Genomic DNA, 26406 nt, shown 5'->3' with positions numbered 1-26406 from the left:
CCAGAATTATACACAGAACTCTAAGTGTGGCCTCATTTTATGCTTCTTTCCTCTATCATATAATGGAAGGAAAGCTCACAGCAGCAAACCAAAACCATTTCTGGAAAGCAGCATCTGACCTTCTGGAATGGATCAAAAAAGGTCTATCTCAAAAATCCCTTCCTCACACTAAGCCACCAATATCTGCAAGTCTGAACCACCCCCTGCTTTTTCCTGCCTGTGGATCATGCAGAATATCCAGGTGTGCTCTGTAATTCACAGTTTAGAAGGGATTAGAGTTGACAATCCACCACCTTGGTTTCACACAGAGCCATCCCTCCCTCCTTCTGATCTGAAACACCTCATGCCAATGGACTGTGAGTGATTTGGCTTCCCTGGGAAGGCTGAATCAATTTGCTCCAGGGAGTAAGTCAAATTATTTCAGACTAGAGGACAGCTGTTAGAAGCTGCAATGGTAACAAAAAAGAAAAGGAATGGTGTCTTAGTCCTGAATCCAGGCCCAGCAAAGAATCATTAATGGCTACACCTTTTTCTTCCCTCCACTCCTCTCTCCAAGAGACTTACATCCAGCCTCAATCTTGAGCAAATCATTATCAGAAAGGCTGAGGAGGATGATGGAGGTTGAAGATGAGGAGATAGCACGTAGAGGTGAGGGGGTCACAAGGTTGAAGGGAGTGGAGAGAGGGGAGGGAAAAAGATTAAGCAGAGATTGTTTTAGAGACAAGGGAGTGAGGGGTTGAACATCTCTAACAGGTGGCCAAAAAAAAAAGACAGTAGCGACATCCAAACCCAACTTGAATAGCCCCAAAAGGTGGGGAAAAGGACTACAACCCATTAGTACCAGCATCAAGAAACAACCAACAGGAACACCCCAAAGAGGTAAAGAGAAAGGACTACAGAAATTACTACCAGCATCAAGAAACAAATTTGAATATCCCCCAAAAAGGTGAGGAAATGGGCCAAAAAATTAGCAGGGGTGAACAATACACAAAAGTGAGAGCCCCATGGACAAATCTATTTACTAGGAGGGTACTGGAGCCCTGGAGCAGGCTGTCTGGAGAGGCTGTGAAGTCTCCTTCTCTAGAGGTTTTCAAAACATGCCTGGACATGTCCCTGTGTGACCTGCCCTAGGGGATCATGCTTTGGCAGGGGTGTTGGACTAGATGATCTTCAGAAGCCCCTTCCAATCCCTAACCTTCTATGGTTCTGCCAGCAATGAAACTACTTCAGATCACGTCTGTGGAATCCTGGAATGTTAGGGGTTGGAAAGGACCTCTAGAGGTGCAGCAAGGGTGAGAATTGCATGGTTCTGCCAGTAATCAAACTAACTCTGGACATTTCCCTGGGATGTGGTGGAAGATCAGATCCCACGAGGTGTTTCCCAGCAGGAAGGGCAGCTGGTTTGCAAGCTCCCTGCTGGAACTGACAGGCCCTGGGCACACAGACATCACGACCCAACAGACACCAGAGATGGCAAGGTCAGATGATTCCTCAGTCATGAAAGCTCTATTTTGGTGAAGAAAAAGAAAAAACAACAACAAACCCCAACACAAAAAAGCCACATTCCACATCTCATGATTCCAGAAATCCAGGGATAAAGTCCACAGGGAACAGGAGGGAGTGAAAGGAATGCAACACAATAAGACACACAATGCAGGGTTGAACTCCTATAGGCATGCTCCCCCCACACCTATGTAATTCTCATTCAGTATTAAGAATGTGTGATACTCAGCACATTCATGTTTGCTGCCAGGAAAAGATCCAGGAGAGCAAAGCAGAAAATCCAGACACCTCCCTCCCTCAGGATCACATCACCTCTTGTTTAAGCAGACAGTAAAACTGGGAGTTATTTAGTTGGGAAGCCACCCCATACTGGAGCCTGTCACTTTAACTGTGGGCATTTTCCTGCCTTAACAACCTGTTGTGTGTTTATCCTGGTTATGACTCTGATTAAATCATGGTTTAAGAAGGGCACCAAGTCCCAACAGGTGCTGAGAACACCGAGTTACACTGCAACCAGCAATGGCTCTCTGATGGGCTGGTTTCAGATGCACCCTTCCCTTCCTAGCAGCTAAGTCCTGCTGCTTTACAATGCCTGAAGGAAAAAAACAAAAGTAAGAAAATAATCCCAGAATCCCAGCCTGGTGGAGGTTGGAAGGAACCTCTGGAGCTCACCCAGCCCAACCCCCCTGCTAAAGCAGAATCACACACAGCAGGTTGCCCAGGATCACAATGGCCGGGTGGGGTTGGACTCTCTCCAGACAAGGAGACTCCACAATCTCCCTAGGCAAAGAACTTCCTCCTCGCCTTCAGGTGGAACCCCCTCGGCTCCGGTTTGTGCCCACTGCCTTGTCCTATCACTGGGCACTGCTGGTAAGAGTCTGGCCAGATCCACTTCCCTTCCACCCTTCAGCTCTTGCTGAGCACTGAAAAGATCCTTCTCAGGCTGCTCTTCTCCAGGCTCAACAGCCCCAGGGCTCTCAGCCTTTCCTCCTCACAGAGATGCTCCAGATCTCACAGGCTCTTCCCAGCCTCCATTGGACTCTCTCCAGCAGATCCCAATCTCTCTTGAACTGGCTCCAGCTGTGGCCTGGCTCGTACATTGGGGACAAAAGTCTATCAGGTTTTTGCTTGCAACAAGATACAGGGAAGGGCAGAGGGCTCCAACAGGATCCTGCCCAAGAAGTCAAAACCTACACAAGAAAGGTGCCAACCACCACCCTGCCCTTAGGCAGCCCCTGTTGTCCCTGGGAATCTTCCCCTTCTCCACCAAGGCAGCAAACCTGAAGCCTTCAAGGAGCAAGCTGCCAGAGGCACTCAGCACCCTTGGCTTTCAGTCTGCCCAACCTGCTCCAGGTACAACAGGTAGGAACAAGGCAAGGCAGCAATTAGGGATGTGTTTGAAGAATTAATTGATGCTCTCCTAGAAACAAAGCAAGAAAACACTCTGAAGGAGCAGGAGAGAGGAAAGCAGCAGCACAGCACGGGGCAGTTCCTGCTGTTTGTCACTCTAGTATCATCCAAGCAAGCATCAGCAAGCTTAAAGCTTTGCCTGCAAGCTTGTCATAAGGTTCTTTTTTTTTTAAAGGCATAAACCCAACAATTTTCACACACACAGCAACAAGGAGGGCAAAACACAAGCTGCACTTACACCAAGATTAAATGTAATATTTCCCTGGCAGTGGTAACAAGGCAGAGCCTCATCAGGGGGCATCTCCTGCTTAATCCCACATATTAAGACTTAACAGGGTTTGTGCTGGGAGCTGAACGTTACTGGGCTGCTGCTGCTGAATGTGTGGGAGTGCACCCAGCGCTTCCAAAAGCTTGCTGGGATTGTAGGATAGTGGTGGTGACACTTCAAAACAATCAGCTACTACAAATCCAAGCCAGTTGAGCTTCACTACAAAAAAAAAAAACCAACAAAAAAAAAACAGAAGTATCAAGCACCCTGTACCAGATCCAGCAGCAGAAAGGAAAATCAGGGACACCATCTTCTCCACCAGCAGAAAGGAGGAGAATCAACAGTAGAGGGAGTGGAAGCTTGCCACGGCAAGAGCCAGCAGGGAAAAGAGACCTCCCTCAAAGCCTGAAGTGTCCTTGCAGAACCCCTCCACTGCTCTGCAGGCTGAAGATGCAAAGCAGGCTGCATCAGCTGAGACACCAGAACTGGGTGACAGGATGAGGGGTGATGGCTTCACACTGGAAGAAGCTCAATTATTGGACACGAGGAAGGAGGAAGATATTCTTCACCATGAGTATGGTGAGGCACTTGAACAGAAGAGCTGTGGAAGCTCCAACTCCACACACATTCAAAGGGGTTGGATGGGACCTTGTAGAAAGTTGTCCCTACCCAGGGAGGTTGTGGATGCTTCCTCCCTGGAGGAGTTCAAGGCCAGGCTGGATGAGGCCTCAAGCAACCTGATCTAGTGTAGGGTGTCCCTGCCCATAGCAGGGGGGCTGGAACTAGAAGATCAAAGGTTCCTTCCAAGCCAAACCATTCTAGGATTTTACAGGGCAAGTCACTTATTCTCCTGAAATCCTGTGTGCACTTTGGGTTCTTTTAGCTGCTGCAACAAAGCAAGCCTCCACCATTTGTTTTATCAGCAGTTACTAATTAATGGCAGTTGAGACTTCAGAACTGAGCACCAGGACCACTGACATACACCTCAGAATGCCAAACCCACTCAATCTGGGGAATAAAATGGAGAAACAAATAAAATTACCCAAATGTAAAGTGATACGAAGGCTTTATCTCCCTTAAAGTAGAGTTGGGATGTCAGGCCAGAAAAGGCTTCATGCTCCCACTTGTCTTCACCAAATTCATACTCCCCAGTTTCCTCTCAATGCCCACTGCACTTAGATGATTAAGCAGGTGCACCAAGCTTCCAGGTCTGCTCCACAAGCCCCAGCTCCAAAATCCTCCATGATCAAACTGACAAGGCAACAATGGAAGAGTGAACTTACAGTTCCAGCCAAGAGCCTGTCCTTTGAGGGAAGGAAAAAAAAATAAAGCCAGTGGCCAGCAGAGATATTGCATTCAGCTCTAAAAGCAGCAAGATGATACCCTTGGAAGTTGTCATTTAGGCAACAAAAATTATTCAGTTGGTTTATTTTTTCCCTTCCTCTAGCTGGTTTTGGCAGAAGGATGTGTGGGTTCAAAGCTCTTGGGGTGGGGAGCACTATACCTTCTGAATCATAGAATGGTTTGGGTTGGAAGGGAACTTAAAGATCATCTAGGTCCAACGCCCCTGCCATGGGCAGAAACACTTTTCACCAGCCCAGGTTGCTCAAGGCCTCATCCAACCTGGCCTCCAACATCTCCAGGGAGGGGGTATACAGAGTCTCCCTGGGCAACCTGTTCCAGTGTCTCACCACCCTCACTGGAAAGAATTTCTTCCTAATCTCCAGTCTAAATGCACTGCCCCTCATCCTACAACTTCAAAGTCCTGTAGAAGGTCTCTCCCCAGCTATTGTGTATGCCCCCTTCAGGTACTGGAATCACGTTGAACTGAATTTTATTGATGAGCCACAACCTGTGCCAGCATTTCTGGCTGAGTGGGGGGAAGGGAGAGGGCTCTCCTGGTTCTGAAACAGGGCCATCTCGGTGTCTTTGTGCGTTTCTGAAGCACCACCACACGATTCCACTCATCCCTGGAGACCTCATTAAACCACAGCCCCAGAAGTAGAGCAGAAAAAAAAAAAAACCCACAACCCCGTAGCATGACATTTTAGAATTGTATATTCTGACTCCTCAAAGTTTCCAGAAATCTCTATCCCTGGAAAAAAGAAAAACCCCACAAAACAAAAAACACAACCAAACCCCCCAACCCTGAAAAAAGAAAGACACAACAACGACATAACACCACCAAACCCTACCAAAACAAGACATTCCAGTACACATGCTCTTCTTCCCCTGGGGACAGGCCAAAGAGAACAAAGCCACGTGATCCCCCCCCCCCCCCCGATTGCTCAACCCCACTCTTGGAAGGTATTCAAGCAGGATGGTAAGTGTGGTGTAAGCCTCTCATGAACACAAAAAGGAATTTATCCCAAACGTAAACTCTGTCCCTACCCTTTGCCTCAACCGACGGCGGCAGTGGAGCAAACACAGCGAGGTGGGGTTGGCTGGGGGAGGGGGGGGGAGGGGAGTTTGGGCGATTACAAAATACCCTGCAGGTGAACTAAGGAGCTTTGGACCTTTATTCTCCTCGACTCCTAAAATTAGAAGGGAGTGTAATGCTCTGTGGGTTATGCTCTCCAGTAGCTCCAGTGTTACAAACTGAACTGGTCAGAACGGGGAGATTCACACGAAGCCAAGCACTAGGCATAATCCTCTTCTGTGCAAGGAACAGGGGGACACTTCCCTTTTTCCAGCTGCCCACGCTTAAAAACAGAGCCTGGGGGGGGTGGGGGGAACGACGACGACCCTGCATCCAGCCACAAAAGGAAGAAAATAAATCAGAGCAAAATAAACTCCCAGCCAAGGGGAGGGTACGAACAGCTCAGCCCGGAGCGTTCGCCTGGCTCCTTGGCACAGAATCACCCCTGAATTGGATCTACAGGCTCTGCCGTGGTTTAAAGGAGGGGGTGCGGGGGTGTGTTACCCCCGCCATGGGTGTAAACAGAGGGCTGGGGCACCCCATCAGCTGCCAGCTCGCTCCGCCCCGGCCCTGGTTTCCGGGTAGTAACAGAGCAGCCAATCCGCGGAGTTGCAAGCTCTGCCCGAGGCCTCTTGCCTGCAAACACAGCTTCAAGGCCAGCAGCTCACCCCAAAGCTGGGGGAGGGAGGAGAGACTGGGGATGGGATCAACACCCCTTTGCAGCACTCCACAGGGCCCAAGGTGGTGGGGGCTACCTAGAGGGGCTTAGCCTTAAGCTCGAGTGCTCACAGGACATGCTCAAGCCTCCAGGCCACCGGCAAGCAGGTATTGAGATATTTTAGGGGCAGGGGGAGTACAGAGCTTTTCTGCAAAGCTGTGCTCCACGCTGGGGTGGGGAAGGGGGGCAAGCAGTGCCTCCCAACACTGCAGGTACATTGGAGAATGGTAGGCGGGCAGCAGACCCCTAAAAAGGGAGAAAGGCAGCGTGGAACCCCAGCATTTGCACAACATTGCGACGGGCAGAGAGAAACAAGGAGTGACTCAGAGTTTCAGCACATCATCTGCAGGGCGATTATTAAAGATCAGCTCAACACATTAACACACACAGAGCTCTGTCTCCCCCACCCCCCCTTCCAGCCCCAGAGAGCCAAGGAACCTCTCCCCTCCTTCCCTTGCTCACAAAGAGGCATCCACAAAAGGACAGGAACGTGTTAGGAGTGAAAATAGGAATAATAAAAAGACCCCACTCGGCTCCCTTAAACCTGTCAAGAGCAGGAGAAGGCAGCCGGGTTTTTCACTGTGGCCATCAGCCCCCCCACACCACCACACTCCAAAAGGTAGCCCTTGGCAGGCCGTAAATCCATGCCATTATTCTCCATCAGACTCCAAAAAGGGGTGAAAAGGGAAACTGCAATGAAAATGGCAGCAAAAAGGGAAAAAAAAACACCCAAAACCAAAGCCCAGCACAACAAAACCTTCAAGCCCCAGGGAGGAGCAGCCCTGAAGTACATTCCTTCAGACAAGTCCCTTCCCCTTTGGTGACCACCAAGACCATCCTCATTCCTACATTTGGAAGCTGGTTGGAAACCAGCTTCCAGAGAGGAAGGTTCCCTAGGGAAGCATCTCAGGAGCTTGGGCCTAGCAAGCTGCGCTCAACCAACCCAGGGCAGGCGAGGCAAGTCAGGCAGACAAACAAAAAAAGGCTTGGGGAGGGAGGAAGGGAGGGAGGGAGGAGCGGTGAGAGGAGTCATCTGACACATCCAACTTCCTAAGTTTGTTGTCCACAGGAGACCGACTGCTCTAACCCTCAACCCCTCTGAACCGCCAGGAAGGTTGAGTCGACAATAACAAGAGCTTGGCTTTTGGAAAAGCCTTTGGGTTTCTTTTGTCAGGGAAGAGCTGGAAAGGGGGAGGTAAAAAAAAGAGAGCAAGCTCCCCAGTGCTGGGAGGAATGCCAGATATTTGGGGCTTTTCTACCTACCACCACACAGCCGAAGACAGAGCAAGCAAAGCCACTTCAGAAAAACCTGCTCTTTGTCTCCTAAAATGCTGCGATGCCGGCTCCGAACCGAACAAAAAGGAGAAAAATAGAGAGAAAGGGGGAGGGGAAAGGAGAACAGCAGCAGATCAGGTTGGGCCTCAGGTCTCCTCCATCCCCCACCCCCCAAAAAAACCAACAAAAAAAAAGAAAGAGGAAAAAACCAGAGTCCTCTTTCCAAGCTGCCCCTAAAGCAAGATTTTTCCCTTTTCCACCCCAACCAGCTGGAATTCCCAACCCTCCTCCCGGTGCGATTAAGCATCGATCGCAATTGGCGTTCGGCGGAGTATGACATGTGTGTAACTTTAAACCCCTGGATAAAAATAGCTCCAATTCAAGCACCATTGGGAGTCATTTCCTATTTGCTTCAAAACAAGGCAAAAAAAAAATAAATATATATATATATAAATATATATGAAAAGCAGCTTTGTACAGAAAAAAAGGCGCAGGCAGAACGTCAAGCAGAAGTTTCCCCTCGATAAGCCACCCCTCAACGCCACAAACAGGAGCTCCTCCCTCCCTCCTTTCCCCACCCCCCCCCCCCAAAAAAAAAAAACAAACCCAAAAACCCACAAAATCCAAGTTAAGTTTGTTTATCTCTCTCTGGAAACTAAATCAAACCCATTTCTCGACCCCCTTGCCACACCAAGTTAAAGCCACCAATGCCCTGACTCCTGAGGAGGGAGGTCAAACACATTCGGTCAGCAGAGCTGAAAAACATTTCAGCTACTGGTGTCATTTCTTACCCCCCCCCCCGCCAGCCCCAGCCCTCCCTCTTTCTCTCTCTCCCCCTCCCCCCCCCCCCCGGCCCAGCACCTTGTAAACAAAAAACTATTAATAAAACAATCCTAAGAACCAAATTCCCAAGAATATTTTTTCAATGCCACCCCCACTCCAGACAGAAAGAAAAAGGATTTGCCACCGTGGAAAGGTCCAAGAATCGAAAGGAGGAAAAATATAAAGGGATCTATCGCAGAACGAGGAGAGGGGGAGGGAAGGAATAAAAATAATAAAGCCAAACCCAACCTGGCGTGTTACATAAACAGGACCTCTTGTGAGATGGGCTGAGGGCCCCGGAGCCCTCTGCCAACCCCGTCGTCACCCACGGAGACCCCCTCCCTTCCCCCCCCCAAATGCAATCCCTAAGACAGCAGCAGAACCTTCGTGAACCAGAGACTGAAATGGGGGAGTAAATAATAATCCCCACAAAAGGCTTTCTTCGGGCTGCGGCTGCTCTCCTTCCTCGCTCTTCCTCGCTGGCTGGGCTGCAGGCCAGGGCAGGCCAAAGGTGGGGGGAGGGGGGGGGGGAGGTGAAGGGTGCAGGGCAGGCTGCGGGGGGCACTCACAGGGATACCCCCAGGGCATCCCGGCTGGTGGCTGTCAAGCTCCAGAGGGCGGTAAGACCCCAAAAATGAGGGAGGGGGAGGCTGAGGCCTCACTCCCCACCCCAGTAAGGGGGGGGCCTTCACCTCGGGGAGCTGGGGAGGGGAGAGGTCCAAGCCTCAGCTCTGGGGTGAGGCCTAGGCCTGGCCTCAGACAAGGGGCGCTGCCGCCGCCCGGGGCGGTGCAAAGAGCGACACCGGAGGGGGAGTGGGGGGCGTCCCCGGTGCCCTCCCCGCCAAGTGCGGACCCAGCCGAGGGCGGGCTCATGCCCGCGGGGCTCCCGGGGGCGAGGGCGGGGGGCGATTAAGAAAAGGGTTCGGGAAGGATACAGCTTGACCACGTCGGTGTCCATCCGTCTCTTGCCCGGGCTGGGGGAGGACATGGTGGCCGCGGCCGCCCCCGGTGCTCCGGGCGGGCTGTCAGCGCCGCCGCTACCGCCGTGGACCGGAGTGGGAGGCAGAAAAACCCAGTACCGAGAGGAGCGGGGGGCCACCGGGGCTCCGAGCCGCTGGGACCCCCCCCCACCGCCGCCTCTGCTGTCGCTGCCGGTGCTGCCTCCGCTTTCCGCTTCCTCCTTCTCCGGTGGCGGTGCCGCCCCAGTGCTCTCTCTCCCCCCCCCACCCTCCTCCGCCGCTCTCGCTCCGCTCCCTCAGCAGCGAGCCCCACTCCGGCCGCCTCTGCCGGAGCCTCTCTCTGGACCCCTGACGTCACCCACAGTGACCTCACCGCCCCGCAGCTTGCTTATTGGCTGCGTTGAGAACGTCGCCTTGGCCCCGCCCACCCGAGCAGTACGCCGGGAGCCGTAGTGCAGTGGGCTCGGAAATGAGCTAAGATCACGGGTTCGAGTCCCGCCTGAGGCACAGTGAGCTTGCAGGGCACGTGTCCATAGCAGCAGGACAGGCAATCACAAAGGTCAGAAATTACCTCTAAGGATCGAGTCCAATCGTCAGCCTGACACCACCATGGCCCCTAATCCACATGCAAAAGTGCCCCATCTACACACTTCATGAACACCACCAGGGGTGGGGACTCCATCATTGATTACCCTGGGCAGCCTGGGACAGGGCTTCACAACACTCAAGAGGAAGAAATCATTCCTCATGTCTGACCTAAATCTGCCCTGGTACAACTTGAGGACACTTCCTCTTGTTCTGCACTTGTTCCCTGGGAGAAGACACCAACCCCAACCCGGCTACAGCCTCTTTACAGGGACTCGTAGAGAGCCAGGTCTTCCCTTAGCCTCCTTCTCTCCCGGCTCAGCACTCTTAGTCCAGATCCCTCAGCTGCTCCTCATCAGACTTGTTCACCAGACCCTTTGCCAGCTGCTTTGCCCTCCTCTGGACAAGCTCCATCACCTCAATGTTCTTTTTGCAGTGAGGGGCCCAAAACTGCACCCAGGATTCAAGGTGTTGCCTTGCCAGTGCTCAGTCCAAGGGGACACTCCCTGCCCTAGGCCTGCTGGCCTGTCCAGATCCATCTGCAGAGCCTTCCACCCTCTGAGTAGATCAAGAATCCCACCCTGTTTGGCCTGACCTGCGAACATCAAGGTGGAGCAGCTAGTGTCACCTTGGAGGAAGCCATTGAAGCCAAACACCCCTAGGTCACAAACCAGGGTTGCAGCAGATGGTCACAGCACAAGTCACCGTGCTGGTTTCCCCATGTGACACTGGCAAAGCATTTTCCAGTGCCTCCTTTTACCCTTTTATCCTTTAACTGGATGCAGGAGGCACCTGCAGGTGTCACCCTGGCTGTGACAGCAGGATGTGTGATGATGACACTAATGGGTGTCACTAATGGGTGTCACACCAGCATCTCCTCAAGCTGGCGTGGCAAATCCACACCCAGAGCAGACATCCTGCATTCCTCACCTTGTCATCACCCCAAAAATTTGACCCCACACTTCCTCCTCCTTCCCTGGGGAGGAAACACAGCTGAGGAACCTCAAAAAAGTCCAAGATGGAACCTCACCTCACAAGTGTGTTTGTAGGGCCACTTCATCCATTTAAAGTCCCAACACTCTCCTCCAGCCACACATTGGGCTGGGGCAGGAGGCAAGAGGTGGTTGGATCCCACACCTTGGGTGAGGGAATGTGGGGATGCAAAGGAGAATGTGGTTTTATTTGGGCAGAGCATGGAAAAGGTTGGGATGGAGGGTGCCCCCTTTCCCCTTGCTGACTAGTTCCAGGCAACTAGGAGAATGGGGGAGAGGGGGAATAAATCAGAGTTTTGTCTTGATTTCATTAAATATTTGGATTGCTTCTGTGTAAAAGCAGAGTTCTACAATGGGAATAATTTCAGGGTGATGAAGACATGATAACATCTTGTCCCTTTTCAGGTGCCTGAAGGTCACTCTTGCAGCACCCCACCCACCACCCCATGTGTGGGTTCAGAGGAGGTCCTCGCAGCTCTGAAAACTGGGCTGCATGGGCAGAGGTGGTGGCTGGCCTTTTTCCTCTGGGTTTGGGGACATGATCTTCCCCAGGAGAGGTGCACCTCACAGTTTGTAGGGTAGTTCCCTCACCATGGTGAGGACAAGGAAGGTGTCAAAAGCCATCAGAGATGTAGGGAGTACATGGAATCATTTGAAAAGGGGAAGCATGGGGAAAAGGGAAGCTCTAAGGAGTAGGGTGACTTATGGGAGACAGAATGGAAGCCAGAGGAAACCATGGTGGGCTGCTGAGAAGGGAATCATGGAAAGGATCTCTTCCATGCCCCACTGCAGAGCCCAGCCCCTCCTCACCCCATACTGAGGCAGTGCCATCCCCTTTCTACCCCAACTCCATGGTGTGAAGCAGCTCCTTATTAGGTGCACAGAAGTGGGATCCTGAGGGAAGGAAGGTGACCCACCTGAAAAAACCCTGGGAGGTATACCCACAAATTTTGGGGTTTAGGCTTGGGGTTTAGGGAGAGCAGGCAACAGCCCTGACCAAGGCAACTGCTGTCCTCCTAGGCATGAGGTATCCAGAAAACACCCTAAAAAGGATGAGGGAAGATGCAACCAAGGCAGAAGCTCCTCCTCCAAGGGGGAGTCCTTTGCTCCAGAAAAAAACCCTAAGTAATGATATACCCTTGTGCCTTCACCCACATGTGTGCAGGGTGAGGAGATCCAACTTCCTAAAGTCCTTTTCCCAACAGCCAAGGGTGGAGAGGGCAGAGCAGGGTCTCAGTTCTTGGCTGCTTCCACAAAGACCAGTAGCTCCACAACACCCAGCCTTGGAGGAAGCCCTAACCCATCTTCTCTTAGGTTTTGTCAGCAACCCAGCCTAGATGATTTTTTGGATGAATCCCACCCCAGTGAAGCTATCAGCCCCCAGCTCAACACTGGCAAGCACAAGGGAACAAGGCCAAGGGCACCTCTGTGTGTACAAGGGGCTGAGACAATGGCAAAAAGCCCACATCAGATAGGGGGGACTGCAAAATGAGGAGTAGAAAGCAGGAAAGGAAGGCAGTCAGGCACAGATTCCACAAGGAATAGAATCCCCAGGGACACAGTAGTCACATGCTAAGTCCAGAGCTCATCCCACCCCCACAAGAAGCACTGTTTTTCCTTGCAACTCTTGCAAACACACACACAAACACCAAAACCACAAGCAAACAAAAACCCCAAAACCACACACACAAAAAAAAATGAAATGTTTATTTCCCCCTGGCATCACTTCCCTGTGCTGCTGGTGAAGGGTCACAGCTGGACAAGATGGTCACCCTTGTGAGGTAACCACATCTCATTGGCCCTGTGCACCAGCAGCACATCTCAGCTCCAAGACAGGGCCAAGGGCTAGAGCAGCAATTTGTGAAGTCAGGGGGGTTGAAGGCAGGCAGATGAGGGAGAAGGGAGGTCCCAGCAGCTGCTGGGGGGGCATAGAGCCTCCTCAGCATCCCCTTCCCAGGGCATGGAGCTGCTGTGGAAGAAACAGATCTCTACCAGACCAACAGGATGCCCCACACCACGAGCCAGGCAGCGGTTCCTGGAGGCAACAGCCTGGTCAGGAGGAATTCATGCTCTCCCACTGCCGGAAGATACGGAACACCTTGCAGGACTTCACTGAGAGGCTCTGTGAGAGGGGGAAGCAAAGGGACAAGCAGAGGTTAAAGCACTGCAATAGGACCTTCAAGCACCAATGCCCTACTCACAAAGCACCCAAGGAGAAACTGCAGCAAAGCAAACCCATGAAAATATCCTGACTGGGCACTAATTTGCTCCTCTTCACCAGCCTTATTTTCAAGAACCAAGGAAGAGCAAGGTGACTGCAAGCAAGAAGCAGGACAGGACTCCAACTCAATCACAGAATCATTTTGGTTGGAAAAGACCTTTAAGATCATCAATCCTACCCAGCACTACCAGGACCACTTCACCACCCCATCTACATGCCTCTGAAATCACTTCAGGGATGAGGACTCCACCACTGCCATGGGCAGCCTGGGCCAGGCCTTGACAACCCTTCTGGGGAAGAAAATGCTCCCAACATCCAACCTAAACCTCCTCTGGTGCAATTTGGGCCATTTCTTTTCTGGTTTACTATGGCTTACTCCTTGGGAGAAGAGACCCACCCCAACTTGGCTCCAACCTCCTTTCAGAAGGGAAATAAAAACAAGAATAAAGACTTGAAAAATAATCTGATTTTTTTCTTAATTCCTCTGGATGTTTGCATTTCACCTGATTAATACCAGAGTTTTGCAACAGGGACTACAACAGCACCCTGAAAGGAGGAATTGAGAAGGATAATGGTGCCCAAAGGGACACCAGCAGGTACTGGCTGCTCCATAGCTAGTGAGGAGGGGCTTAGGGCTTCAGTTCCACTCTTCTGGCTCAGCAAGTCCACCAGTCCAACAGCCTGAGGCTGGTGGCTACAGGATGTCTGCAGAGAGGCTCAGGAGCTCTCTATCAGGACATGGAAATAATGTGGCCAACAGGGCTGGGATTGTCCCCATGCACTGGGCACTGGTATGGCCACACCTGGGTTCAGTTTTGGGCCCCTCACTCTAAGAAGGGCATTGAAGGGCTGAAGCATGTCCAGAGAAGGGCAATGAAGCTGGTGAAGGGTCTGCAGAACAGGTATTGTGAAGAGCAGCTGAGCAAACAGGGGTTGTTCAGCCTGGAGAAGAGTAGGCCGAGGGGGGACTTTGTAGCTCTCTACAACTCCCTGTAAGGAGGTTGAAGCCAGGTGGGTTTGGTCTTATTTCCCTAGTAACAAGCAATAGGACAAGGGAAAATGGCCTTGAGTTACATCAAGGGAGGTTTAGGTTGGACATGAGGAACAATTTCTTCCTTTTGAGGCTTGGCCAAGGCTATCCAGGGCAGCGGTGGAGTCCCCATCCCTGGAGAGCTTTAAAAGCGGTGGAGATGTGGTAATGAGGGACATGGTTTAGTGGTGACCTGGTAGTGCTGGGTTAATGGCCAGACTTGGTTATCTTAAAGGTGTCCTCCAACCCAAAGGATTCTGACTGTGTGAAGTGAAACTGGACCTTGGGCTGCTGGGGAAAGGCTGTTATGTATAGAAGCCCTCGAGCAGAGCTGCACACAACTCATGCTTGCAATGTGCGAGACCTGGCCCACAGGCTGCTAGCACAGCCAGGGGAAAGCTGGGACTCCGCAGACACATGCATGGTCCTTGCCACCCAGCTGGGTTTGCTTTCAGCCCAGGCAAAGTCTATCCACCCCAACTTCTCCCCACAGGCTCTGAGCCCAAAGCAAGGCTGAGGCAAGCAGGCTGCCGAGCTCTGGGTTTACGGCTGGGGATGCCACAAGCTCACCACAGGCTCTGTTTCGGGTACTTTGTCACGCTTTCTGGTGGCAAGGAGGGTGTTCAGCACCACTCTCCAGCCTGGCTCTGCCTTCCCAGGCTCCTTCTCCATCTGGGTTGATGTATTCTCCTGGACTCCTCCTCCTTCTACTGTGTTGACCCAAGGACACCAGTCACGATGTTGAGAGCTGGGGTTGAAGAAGCTCCTCAAAGAAGAGTCCTGGGGAGGAGGTGACAGCGAAGAACAACAATAATGGCTGAAATCAGACTCCAGTGACACAATAACACTCTCCCTGGGCCTCTATACCAGCCTTGAGCTGGCTATGGGGACACCACTGATGGTGAGAACCGTGCCCAGATCCTTCTCCCCCACGCAAGCCCTCCCCAGGGTGACTCACCGAGCTGCTGGAAGAGCAGAGCCGCGCCCGCTTGGCCTTGCGCAGAGGACTGGAGGGCACCTCCACGCTCTCCCCCTGCCCCATGCTGCGGGTGACGGGGCGGTTCCTCAGGGCGGGGCTGGCCGCCTCCCCCTCGCTCCGGTCCCCAGGGACGGGAGAATCCCAGCCCCGCGGGCGAGAGGCTGCGGGGGAGGGGCTCTTCTCGTGCTGCCAGCGGGGAAAGAATAAAGGATGAACGGAGCTCTTTGGGTCACCAGGACACCCTCTGCCTGAAGGAGACAGAGGGGACCCTGTCCGGCTCAAACAAGAGGTCAAAGTCTTCTCAGCCAGCCCAACAGGAGCCACACACCTTCCCTTCACATCAGGAGCACCTTGGATGTGTCTACTTAGCCATGGGTGAAGGCAGCCCCTCATTAGGAGCACCCTGAGTTACACAAACCCCAGGATGGGGTTGGAAAGGTCCTTTCTGTGGCCTCCTACAGAAGGGGCTGAGGAAAGAGAGGACAGAGAGCAAAGGCCAAGAGCAAAAGCAAGAGCAATTCAGTTCTGTTGGATGCTGCCTACAGCTGGAGACAGCACCAAAATGGTGGTACAGCAAGAGGAGATGGCCTCAGGCTTCACCAGGGAAAGTTTATATTGGACATGAGGAAAACTTTCTTCCCCAGAAAGGTTGCCAAGGCCTCAAACAGGCTCCCCACCTGTGAAGGGCTTTCAAAGCCATGTAAATGCAGTGCTGAGGGCCATGGTTTGGCAGTGACCTGACAGTGCTGAGTTAATGGTTGGACTCAATGATCCTAAAAGCTCTTTTCCAACCAAAATGGCTCTGTGATTTTATGACTCTATTTTCCTCTTGGCACCTTGTATCTCAAGAAGGCTCTTTCCACCTTGGACATCCTATGCCTTCCTAAACATGCACCCAGGCAGGTCTGGTACAGCAAGGAAGAACTCATCATAGATAGAGGCATTTGTGCTGGGAGGGAAGGCAGCATGGAACCCATCTGAGATGCAACAGCTTCAGCTTGACAACTGGCAGAAGCAACCCTTCCCAAGAGTAAGCTCTCTGCCTACCCACCTTCTTCCCTAGAAGCAAGGAGGACAATCCAAGCTCAGACCTCAAATGGAACAGACAAGACCAATCTAAAACTGGTCTTCTAAACAGCAATGCTCTTGTTGGTCAAGAGCAACTGAAGTCAGAGGTGTCCAAGAAGAGATTCTGAGCTTGCTCAGATTTGATGCAGAGCAAGAGCCAAGTGCAGTGCCAGAGGTGGATGTTCTCCAGTGAGACACAGGACCATGTAATTGATGAGAAACGTGAAAGGAAGATAAATTATCAGGGCTGGATGAAGATCTTGGAGGTCTTTTCCAACCAAAACCGTTCTACCTTGGAAGAGGCTTATTTTAGAATCATAGAAGGCAGTGGACACCTAATCTAAATCAATCTTGACTCCTTGGTGCTCCTGCATCACCCAGACACCCCAAGCCGGCTGCGCTGGGCCATACCTGCTCAGAGCCTGGAGGGAGCACATCTTGGCTCCGGGTCAGCATTCTCCTTGGAGATGTGGGCAGGAGCAGGAGGCGCTCGGTGGAAGCTGGTGATGGGTTGCTTGGGCTACAGGAGTCCAGCTCCTGCCCTGCAGAGTCCAGCTGGTGGAAGCCCCAAAGTCCCACCTTCCTCATGCAGCGGGAGCAGGTGATGACTGAGAGGTTCAGGGACCCAGATGGAGCACTGCAGGGACAGAATCGAGGTCAGGGATGAGCCTGGGCCCTTCTCCAAAAGTGGAGCTTTCAGAAGAGTTGCAGGTGTTTGGTAGAGCACAGGAATGGTCTCAGCTGCAGGTACTTGAGCCAGCACCCTTCAAGATACCAGTAGCCCTGGGCTGCAGGAAACTTAGTGGGTTTGCAGCACCATGTGCTAAGAAGTAAAAGGAGTCCATGATGAACCTTAATTGCTCTTTGGAGAGACATGTTTTAGCAGTGACCTGGCAGTGTTGGGTTAACAGTTGGACTGGATGACCTTAAAGGTCTCCTCCAACCTAAATAATTCTGTGATTAAAACCCATCCATGATCTTAGAGATCTCTCCAACCTTACTCATTCCATCATCCATAGCACTGATTTAAACTGGCTTGGTTACACAGAATCACCGGATGGCTTGCACTGGGAAGGGAGCTTTCAAGGTCATCTGGTACAACCCCCCCTGAAGTCAGCAGGGATATCTGCAGCTAGAGCAGGTTGCTCAGAGCCCCAAACAACCTGATCTGGAATGGTTCCAGGGATGGGACATCTACCACCTCTCTGGGCAACATGGGACAAGGGTCTCACCACCTGCAGTAGAAAAAAATTTTCTCTCTAGTCTAGTTTGAGTTGCAAACTATCACCCCCTGTCCTGTCACAACAGACCCTGCTCAAAAGTCAGGCCCCAGCTTTCTTCTCAGCTCCTTTAAGTCCTAAAAAGCCACTAGGTCTTCTCTTCTCCAGCATGAACCACCCCTGCTCTTTCAGCCTGTGCTCACAGCAGAGGGCTTCCAGCCCTCCCATCATTGCTGTGGCCTCCTCTGGACTTGTTCCACCAGGTCTTGGCCTTTCCTGGCTTGCCATGAAGTAGAAGCACACTCAGCTACAGGGCATCAGCCAAGAGCATCCCCATCCTCAGCTCCAGAGCTGCCCAGGCACCGCAGCAGCTCTGCTCTCCCTCATCAGAAGCCCTTTTCCAGCCTGGACTGTAAGAGATTGTTTTATCTTAGGGATGTGGACCTTCCTTCCTTTCCTTCAGACCTGACCAGCAATGGAAGTGTTGGTGAGGATGTTACTGGGTGCTGTAACCCTGGAACAGGCTGCCCAGAGAGATTGTGGAGTCCTTCTCTCAAGGACTGCAACCCCACCTGGCCATTATGATCCTAGGCAACATGCTGTGGGTTCCCCTGCTTTAGCAGAGGGGTTGGACTGGATGATCTCCAGAGGTCCTTTTCAACAGCAGCAACCATTTTGGGATTTCTCCATCCTCTGAGAGGTTTCAGCAGTAACCACAAGCACAACAGACACTTCAGTATCAGTCCTCCACCACCACTCACCTGCAAGTCCAGCCACACAGAGCCAGGACGCAGGCAGGAACATGCACTTGCAGGAGTTCTGTGGCAGACTTCATGGATGGTTTCTCTTCCTCTCTTTTGTGCTCTAGTTCCTCCCCAATCAGCTGGAGAAGCACAGTGATCTTCTCCTCTGTCAAGGCCTGTGGGACAGAGAAAGGAGGCAGAACTGGCAGTCAGAACACACTTCTACTCACAAACCACATCCTACATGGACAACAATCCCTTCTGACTCCCCAAAAGGGCAGAGGGGGTGAGCCAGCACCCTCAGAATGCAATGCTTTGGATGTATTGGTCTCTTTCAAACCTTTGAAGTCTTTATCAATGATCTGGATGAGGGGATATAGGCACCTACAGTCAGTTTGCAGACAACACCAAGCTGGGTGGGAGTATTGATCTGATGGAAGGTAAGGAGGCTCTGCAGAGGGATCTGGCCAGGCTGGATCAATGAGCTGAGGTCAGTGCAATGAAGCTCAACAAGGCCAAGTGCTGGGTCCTGCACTTGGGTCACAACCACCCTAGGAATGCTCCAGGATGGGCACAGAGTGACTGGAAATTGCTTGGTCTTGGTCAGCAGCAGCTGAAGGTGAGCCAGAGTGTGCCTAGATGGCCAAGAAGACCACCAGCATCCTGGCTTGGATCAGCAAGAGTGTGGCAGCAGGAGCAGGGCAAGGATTGTCCCTCTGGACACAGGCACTGGTGAAGCTGCACCTCAAATCCTGGATTATGTTTTGGGCCCATCCTCCATGAAGGATATTGAGGGGCTGGAGTGAATCCAGGGAAGGGCAACAAAGATGGCAGAGGGTCTGGAGAACAGGTCTGGTAAGGAACAGCTGAAAGAAGGGGGATTGTTCAGCCGGGAGAAAAGGAGGCTGAAGGGAGACCTTCTGTCTCTCTACAACTCCCTGAAAGGAGGCTGGAGCCAGGTGGGGGTTGGTCTCTTCTCCCACAGAAGTGATGGTATAAGAGGAAGTGACCTCAGGTTGTCTGAGGTGGGAGGGGATTAGGTTGGACACAAGGAACAATTTCTTCCCATAAAGAGTTGTCAGGGCCTGGAACAGGCTGTCCAAGGAGGTGGAGTCCCCATCTCTGGAGGGCTTTCAAAGCATGGAGATGTGGTGCTGAGGGACACAGTTTAGTGGTGACCTATTTGTGCTCAGTTAAGAGCTGGACTTGACCTTAAAGGTCTTTTCCAACCCAAATGATTCAATGATTCTACTCTGATTAACAAGCAAAAGCCACACATAAGGAGGATGCCCTCCTGCTTTGTACCCATCAGACTCTCCCTGTTGTGTGGGCTCATTTCAAGCACCATTTGCTGCCCTGAGCACACGTGAAGACAGTGGGACAACACCACCAGCTTTATGCTGTCTCTTCTCAGTGGGTTTCACAGCTTATGGTGGCAACCAAAAAACCTCTGGATGGATGAAGAGCTCCTCAGCTCACACAAGGCTCCTCACTGCCCAGAGCCATCTGTTTACTGGTGAGGAAGTGCCCAAAAAGCAGACTTGGCTGGAGTAGAGCAAGGCCTGGCCTGGTTCCTGTGAGGACACAATTCCACACTTGCTCCTGGCTTTGGCTACACTCCAGCCTCTGGTGCTGTAGCTCCTGCTCTTCCCTCCTGGCTGCTGAGCCTCCTCAGCTGCCTCACATCAGAGGCCCTGCTGTACCATGCTCCCTCATCTTCATCAGACCTCTGCTCCAGGGCAGGCCTTGGGCTCCCCACATTGCCAGTCCCATCTGGTACATCTCCAGTCTTGTGGGATGCTTGCTAGAGGGGTGATCCAACAGCTTCTTTATTTCATGGAACACTTAAGAGAGGTAGCAAACATAGATGGGAGATGCCAAGGAGAGCTCCTAAAGGAGTTTGGAGGGTGCTAAATCACTCTGCCAGGTACCACAGAGCTCCATGCACCCCAGTGTGCAGAGTGGGAACTGGACACTGCAGCCCAATTCCCACCAGCAACATCCTGGTGACAAGAGTCAGCTGTGTCTGCTGGTCAAATGCACTGCAAATGACCCTTTCCAAACTCCCTTCCATGTGCTTCCAGAAATAGGCAGTGAAGTCACCACACTGTGAATGTCTGAGGAGAAAGCCAAGGTGACGACCACTCACACACAACCAGGGCTCAGCTTTGCCCACCTGGAAAGCTGGACTCTCCAGTCTGGGTCTCACAACTGTTTTGGTCAGGGTTTGCAGAGCCCAGTCATGGCTGGCATCATCACCTCTTGAACTCTTAAGGGTAGCCAGAAACTCACCATGTTTTTCATGTCCTCTGGTCTGAGGGAGGGCAGCTGCAGCTCCAGCTGACACAGGCTCTGAAAGCGGTCCAGGAAGTCCTGGAGAAGGGCTCTGGGTTCATCCACCAGCAACATGGCAAAACGATCTGGTGACAGCAAACATGGGAGGGCTGAGCTGTGCCACTAACCTTCCCACCCCCTCCTTGTCCCACCAGGCCAAAGAGGTTAATTCAGCCAAGTTCTCCTCATAACAATCTCCTGGGTTCAAAAGAGAAGCTGAGCACAAGCTCCTTCCTTTGCAACCACCCATCCCCATGCAGCATAGCTTGTTGGATGAGATCTAGCACCCCTGGAGCACCCCAGGGGCTTCCAGTCTCCCCTGTTCCCTCCACCCATTACAACCCAAAAAAGCACTTCAACAGCCCTGGAGACAGAAAGGTTGAGGGGTTGGGTACAGCACAGCCTAAGGCAAAGCTCAAGAGATGTTGCTTTCCCACCACATTTCATTGTCCCCACATGGAAAAAGGAGACTGATGGCACTGCTTGCTTTGAGAACCTGATGAGACCCCCCAATTCCTACAGCAGGGGACAAGAGCAGGGACAGGAAGGGAGGAAAGAGGGGATAAAGCTGGGTGTGGACACCAGCTGGGCTTGGAGACACCAACCTGGGCAGGGGCTGTCCGGCCAGAAGCAGAACTTCTCATGAGCAGTGCACAAGGCCTTCTTCAGCTCCACAGAGCGCTCCTTATCTGCAAGGCAAAGCTCCTGCTTCTACTGCCCTGCAGAGCCACCACCTCCTCCAGGAACAGCTGAGAAAACCAGACCAGGAGAAGGTGGCACCAGGCCACCAGAGCTGCCCTGCTCCACCCTTTCAGCACGGCTTGGGGGACAGATGCCACCTGAGGCTGTAGGCTGCAGAGCCTGAAGCTCTTCTCCATCCCCACCAAAAGGAGCTGCTGAACCTCCAGCTTCCCTGCAGGCATCTAGAGAGTGGCAGCTCCTGCAGCAGCCAAGGCAGGTTAGCTCAACAGGGTTATCTCCACAATGTATCTGGGGAAGAACACCAGGCAGCAGCACAGCTGAGGGGTTAACCTGCAGGAAAGCAGCTCCCTGGAGAAGAACCTTGGAGTCCTGGTGGACAATGAGTTATCCATGGGACAGCAATGTGCCCTGGTGGCCAGGAAAGCCAATGGTATCCTGGAGTGCATTAGGAAGAGTGTGGCCAGCAGGTCAAGGTAGGCTACTCTCCTCCTCTACTCTGCCCTCTTAAGACCACATCTGGAGTATTGTGTCCTGTTCTGGGCTCTCCAGTTCGTTCAAGAAACTGGGATATACAAACTGGAACACAGGAGGCTCCACCTGAACATGAGAAGAAACTTCTTTACTGTAAGGGTGCTGGAGCCCTGCAGCAGGTTGCCCAGAGAGGTTGTGGAGTCTCCTTCCTGTGCAACCTGCCCTAGGTGATCCTGCTTTGACAGGGTGGGTTGGACTCAATCTCCAGAGGTCCCTTCCAACCCCTACCACTTCATGATTCCATGATAATATCAGTGTCACCAGAGCACTTCCAGCTCCCTACAGCCAAAATCCTCTCAGAATCCCAGGCACAGCCACCATGGAGCAGGGAAACCTCACAGCAGAGGCACAGCTCAACCCAGCCACCAGCACAGGAACCACTTGCTCTTGCCAGTTTTACCTCCTGAGCTGCTGCCAGTTCCTAGTTAATTCTCCTGACCCCTCCATCCTAGCTGCAGGAACCAAATCAGAGCCACATCTGGAAATGCAGTTCCCACAAAAAGATCTGATACCTAATTTACCTTACTCACATCTTTCAGAACCAAGTCATTCTCTTTTTTCCCCTCCCAATATACATTTCAAGTCTTTCTCCCAACATTTGATTATTTTAGGTTTTCCTAAACCAGTGCAATTCCCAACACAGTAATCAGGCCAAGGTTTATTTAAAAGAGATAATCTGAACAAACAGCAGATGTCAATATCCAGAGTGACCCAAAAAATGCTCAGGCAGCTTCCCAGTCCATGCTGCATTTGCCAGACTTGGTTGGACTTACAGAATCATTTAGGCTGCAAAAGACCTTTAAGATCATCGGGTTCAACCGTTCTCTGACACTAAACCATGTCCCTCAGCACCACATCTAGACAGCTCTGAAACACCACAAGGGATGGGGACTCCACCACCTTCCTGGGCAGCCTGTTCCAATCTCTGAGAACCTCTTCAGTGAAATTTCTTCTGATGTCCAACCTAGACCTCCCTTGATGCAACTGGAGGCACTTTCCTCTTGTCCTATCACTTGTTCCTGGGGACAACAGACCAACCCCCACCTGGCTCCCACCTCCTTTCAGGGAGTTGGAGAGCACCAGATGGTCTCCCCTCAGCCTCCTTTTCTCCAGGCTCAACAACCCCAGGAACAGTCAGGAAACAAGCTTTTTAAAATTATGTGGAGGTTCTTGAAAGCACCCAGAGAAGAGCAACACAGCTGAAGGAAGAGCTGAAAGGAATGCCCTGCGAGGAGCAGCCAAGGACTCTGCACTTGTCTAGTTTGGAATGGAGCACTTCATTGCTTTCTACAGCTTCCCAAAGGGGGAAAGGGAGGTGCTGAGCTCTTCTCCTTGGGATCCTGTTACATGTGGAAATGGCCCAAAGCCACTCAGGGGAGGCTTAGATTGGACACTAGGATGCATTTCTTTACTAAGAGGATGGTTGCACGCTGGGACAAGCTGCCTAGAAAGGTGGTCTACATCCCAGCCCTGGACAATGATTTAAGGTTTGGTCAGGTAGTTGGACCAGATGATCATCATAGCTCCTTCCAGCTGGAGCAGTTCCCTTCCATCCCATCTCTGACAGCACAAGCTGGAAGTTCTGCCACGTTCTCACAAACTAAAGGAAAGGTATTCAAGTTATGGCTTTATTTCCACAGTATCACCAAGGTTGGAAGAGACCTCGAGGATCATCGAGTCCAACCTGTCACCACAGACCCCATGACTACACCATGGCACCAAGTGCCACGTCCAATCTCCTCCTGAACACCTCCAGGGACAGTGACTCCACCACCTCCCTGGGCAGCACATTCCCATGAACACAAAAATTTGTGTTCCAAACACATCCAGCACCCAGCACCTACCAGGAGGAGGCTATGAGGTCATTTTGAAGCACATACGCCCCCAACCCTTACAGCTCACCCCTCGTGCCCCAGCGTACGTACATTTGTTGACATCAAAGGCAAGCTGCAGGCTCATGCAGAGGAAGGCCTGGCAGCTGGAGCACTTCAGCATGTCACACTCCACATTGATCCAGCCATACTTGGCACAAACCAGAGGAGACAGCTCATGGGGTTTACCTGCCCACTTCAGAGGGTGCTCGTGGTTAAGGCTAAACCTCACATTACTCGGAAGGAATTCTCTACAGCGAGACAGTGGAGCAGGTTGCCCAGGGAGGTCCTGGAGGTGTTCAAGGCCAGGTTAGATGAGGATAGTCTAGTGGGAGGGTGTCCCTGTTGGGAGGTTGGAACTAGATGATCTTTAAGGTCCCTTCCAACCCAAACCATTCTATGATTCTCTGGGGTAAAAAGCCAAAAGCTTTGGCCAGGGTTTATTTGGTCAAAGAAGACAAGCCTCAGAGAAGGTGGAGCCTGGGGAAAAAGCCACAGGAGCAACGATAATAAAGCAGGGTGGAGGATGGCTGGAACCTCCATGTCAGAAAGGATATGGTGAATGTTTCCACTCTGCTGAAATAGGCCTCCTTGCTGGCAGACTCCAAGGCAAAAGCATCCATTTGAGAAGCTCCATTAGCTGATTCTGACCAGCTGGATGTGTCCTTCCTAAAAGGAAGAGCAGGTCAGGAAGCAAAGCTCTGCAGAGATTTCAGTAATACAAATGCACAAAATGCTTCCTACTCTCATCCTTCAGGTTTCTTCTTACAACAACTCCTTCTCCACAGCCCCTAACCCCCAGCTGTTAATTCCTTCACTAATAAACCAACTAATCCATTAATACAAGTAAAGCTGAGCAGCAAACATTTCATGATGACCAGCAGCAGCTGCAGATGGGGTTTGATGGGAACAGTAGGAGACAGGAACTGGGTTTTTTGACCCCATCAAAGGCAGATCAATGATTGTGGCATGTCCTGGAAGTTGGGAAGGCTTCCAAGTTCCCAATGTTAGTATCCATGGCTGAAACATGGGCTCCACAGGCCAGAAACACCAGCCCCACAGCAAGCACTGCCCTTTGCTCTCTCCAGCACCCCTCCACGGGCAAAAATTCAGGTATAGTTGGGTCAACCATGCCTCTGAGGGTGGCAGTTGCTTGGCTTTAGCAAGATACTCCCAAACCTCAGCTATCCAGTGCACTGAGTGCCCTCCAGACTCTCCAGTGCCCAGCAGTAGCTCCTGTGACTCTCAGTGTCCCCCCAGAGTGTGACCCTACACTTTTTGAGGCAGAGTCCCAGTAGGTGGCCAGCTGAGCTGGCTCAGGCTGCAGGGCTACCAAAACTCTGCAGGTCACTTAGCTGCCCTCCCAGGGCACACCAACGCCTCCCACTGCCCACTACTGCCTCCCAGTGTTCTGTTATCTCTCAGTTTTCACTACTGCCTCCCCGTGCCTCTTAGTCCCTCCAGTACCTCAAGTACCACCAGTATTGCCTCCCACTCCCCTTAGTCTCTCCAGCCCACCCAGTACTCCTTAGTCCCATCAATACTCCCAGTGTATACTAGTCCCACCAGCATCACCTCCCCGGGCCCCTCTGTGCCACCAGCATCACCTCCCCGGGCCCCTCTGTGCCACCAGCATCACCTCCCCGGGCCCCTCTGTGCCACCAGCATCACCTCCCCGGGCCCCTCTGTGCCACCAGCATCACCTCCCCGGGCCCCTCTGTGCCACCAGCATCACCTCCCCGGGCCCCTCTGTGCCACCAGCATCACCTCCCCGGGCCCCTCTGTGCCACCAGCATCACCTCCCCGGGCCCCTCTGTGCCACCAGCATCACCTCCCCGGGCCCCTCTGTGCCACCAGCATCACCTCCCCGGGCCCCTCTGTGCCACCAGCATCACCTCCCCGGGCCCCTCTGTGCCACCAGCATCACCTCCCCGGGCCCCTCTGTGCCACCAGCATCACCTCCCCGGGCCCCTCTGTGCCACCAGCATCACCTCCCCGGGCCCCTCTGTGCCACCAGCATCACCTCCCCGGGCCCCTCTGTGCCACCAGCATCACCTCCGCAGGCTTTACACTTCCAGTGCTCCTTCACCCCGTGCTTCCCAGTCCCTCCCAGCAGACCCCAGCTCCCTCCGCTATAATAACTCCCAACGATTACCAGCGCTCTCCAACACTCCTCAACGACTCCGGTCGTCTCTCAGGACCCCTCAGTGCCTCTCAGCCCTCCCCAGTAAGCTCGACGGCTCCTCAACCTTCCCCGTTGCCCGTACCACACGGCCGGGTCGCCCCCCAACCCCTCTCAGGCCCGGTGCCAGCGAGGCCTCGCCGCTGCCCCTCACCCATCAGGTCCAGCTCCTTCAGGGGCGATGCCGCCGTCGATGAGGTCGCGGATCTGCTGGGGGGTGACGGCGGGAGGCTTTCCCCGGACCCCCCCCAACCCCACCGGCGCTGGGCGCCGCCATCTTGGTCCCTCAGCCCGTCACGGCTCGGGGAGGGGGGGCGGGAAACGTGGCCGTGCAGGACCGTTCCGACCCCGCAGTGGGGCTGCCCATGACCCTAAGCAGGTCCCTCAAGGCCTCTTTCGTCCTCACTGAGGGCTAACGGTGCGCGTCCACCTTCATACAGGGCCCCGGCGCCCCACTCCAGGCCTTGGGCTCCGCACACTGCCGCTTTCGGCGTTCTATTAGTCCTGCCTTCCCCCCGCAGCGCCAGCGCAAGCGCGGCGATCAATTGCTCAGCCCTCACAACGGCGCCACCGC

At 52.8% G+C, this 26406-nt stretch overlaps 2 protein-coding genes across 2 annotated transcripts in view; both read right to left on the bottom strand.

Moving 5' to 3' along the window:
• The window catches only part of UBE2H (ubiquitin conjugating enzyme E2 H), a 66287-nt gene extending 56632 nt beyond the window's left edge, over nucleotides 1–9655 (bottom strand). The window contains exon 1 of the mRNA XM_068169407.1: nucleotides 9351–9655. Coding sequence (XP_068025508.1) covers nucleotides 9351–9403 — 53 coding nt within the window. The 5' untranslated portion in view covers nucleotides 9404–9655. The remainder of the gene's footprint in view (nucleotides 1–9350) is intronic.
• Nucleotides 9656–12637: 2982 nt separating this feature from the next.
• Nucleotides 12638–26396, bottom strand: ZC3HC1 (zinc finger C3HC-type containing 1). The gene is given in 11 exon segments (XM_068169404.1): nucleotides 12638–13073; nucleotides 14773–14982; nucleotides 15161–15367; nucleotides 16661–16886; nucleotides 18231–18388; nucleotides 20505–20632; nucleotides 21152–21235; nucleotides 23705–23856; nucleotides 24209–24319; nucleotides 25987–26082; nucleotides 26084–26396. Coding segments are annotated over 11 exon segments (1467 nt in total). The 5' UTR covers nucleotides 26110–26396; the 3' UTR covers nucleotides 12638–13004.
• Between the last annotated feature and the right edge of the window lie 10 nt (nucleotides 26397–26406).

This window comes from Melanerpes formicivorus, unplaced genomic scaffold (assembly GCF_026170545.1).
Source record: "Melanerpes formicivorus ecotype bairdi unplaced genomic scaffold, bMelFor1.0.p_v2 SCAF_3, whole genome shotgun sequence".
In the NCBI taxonomy this organism is placed as follows: domain Eukaryota; kingdom Metazoa; phylum Chordata; class Aves; order Piciformes; family Picidae; genus Melanerpes; species Melanerpes formicivorus.
This window is presented reverse-complemented; position numbering and strand designations above follow the sequence as displayed.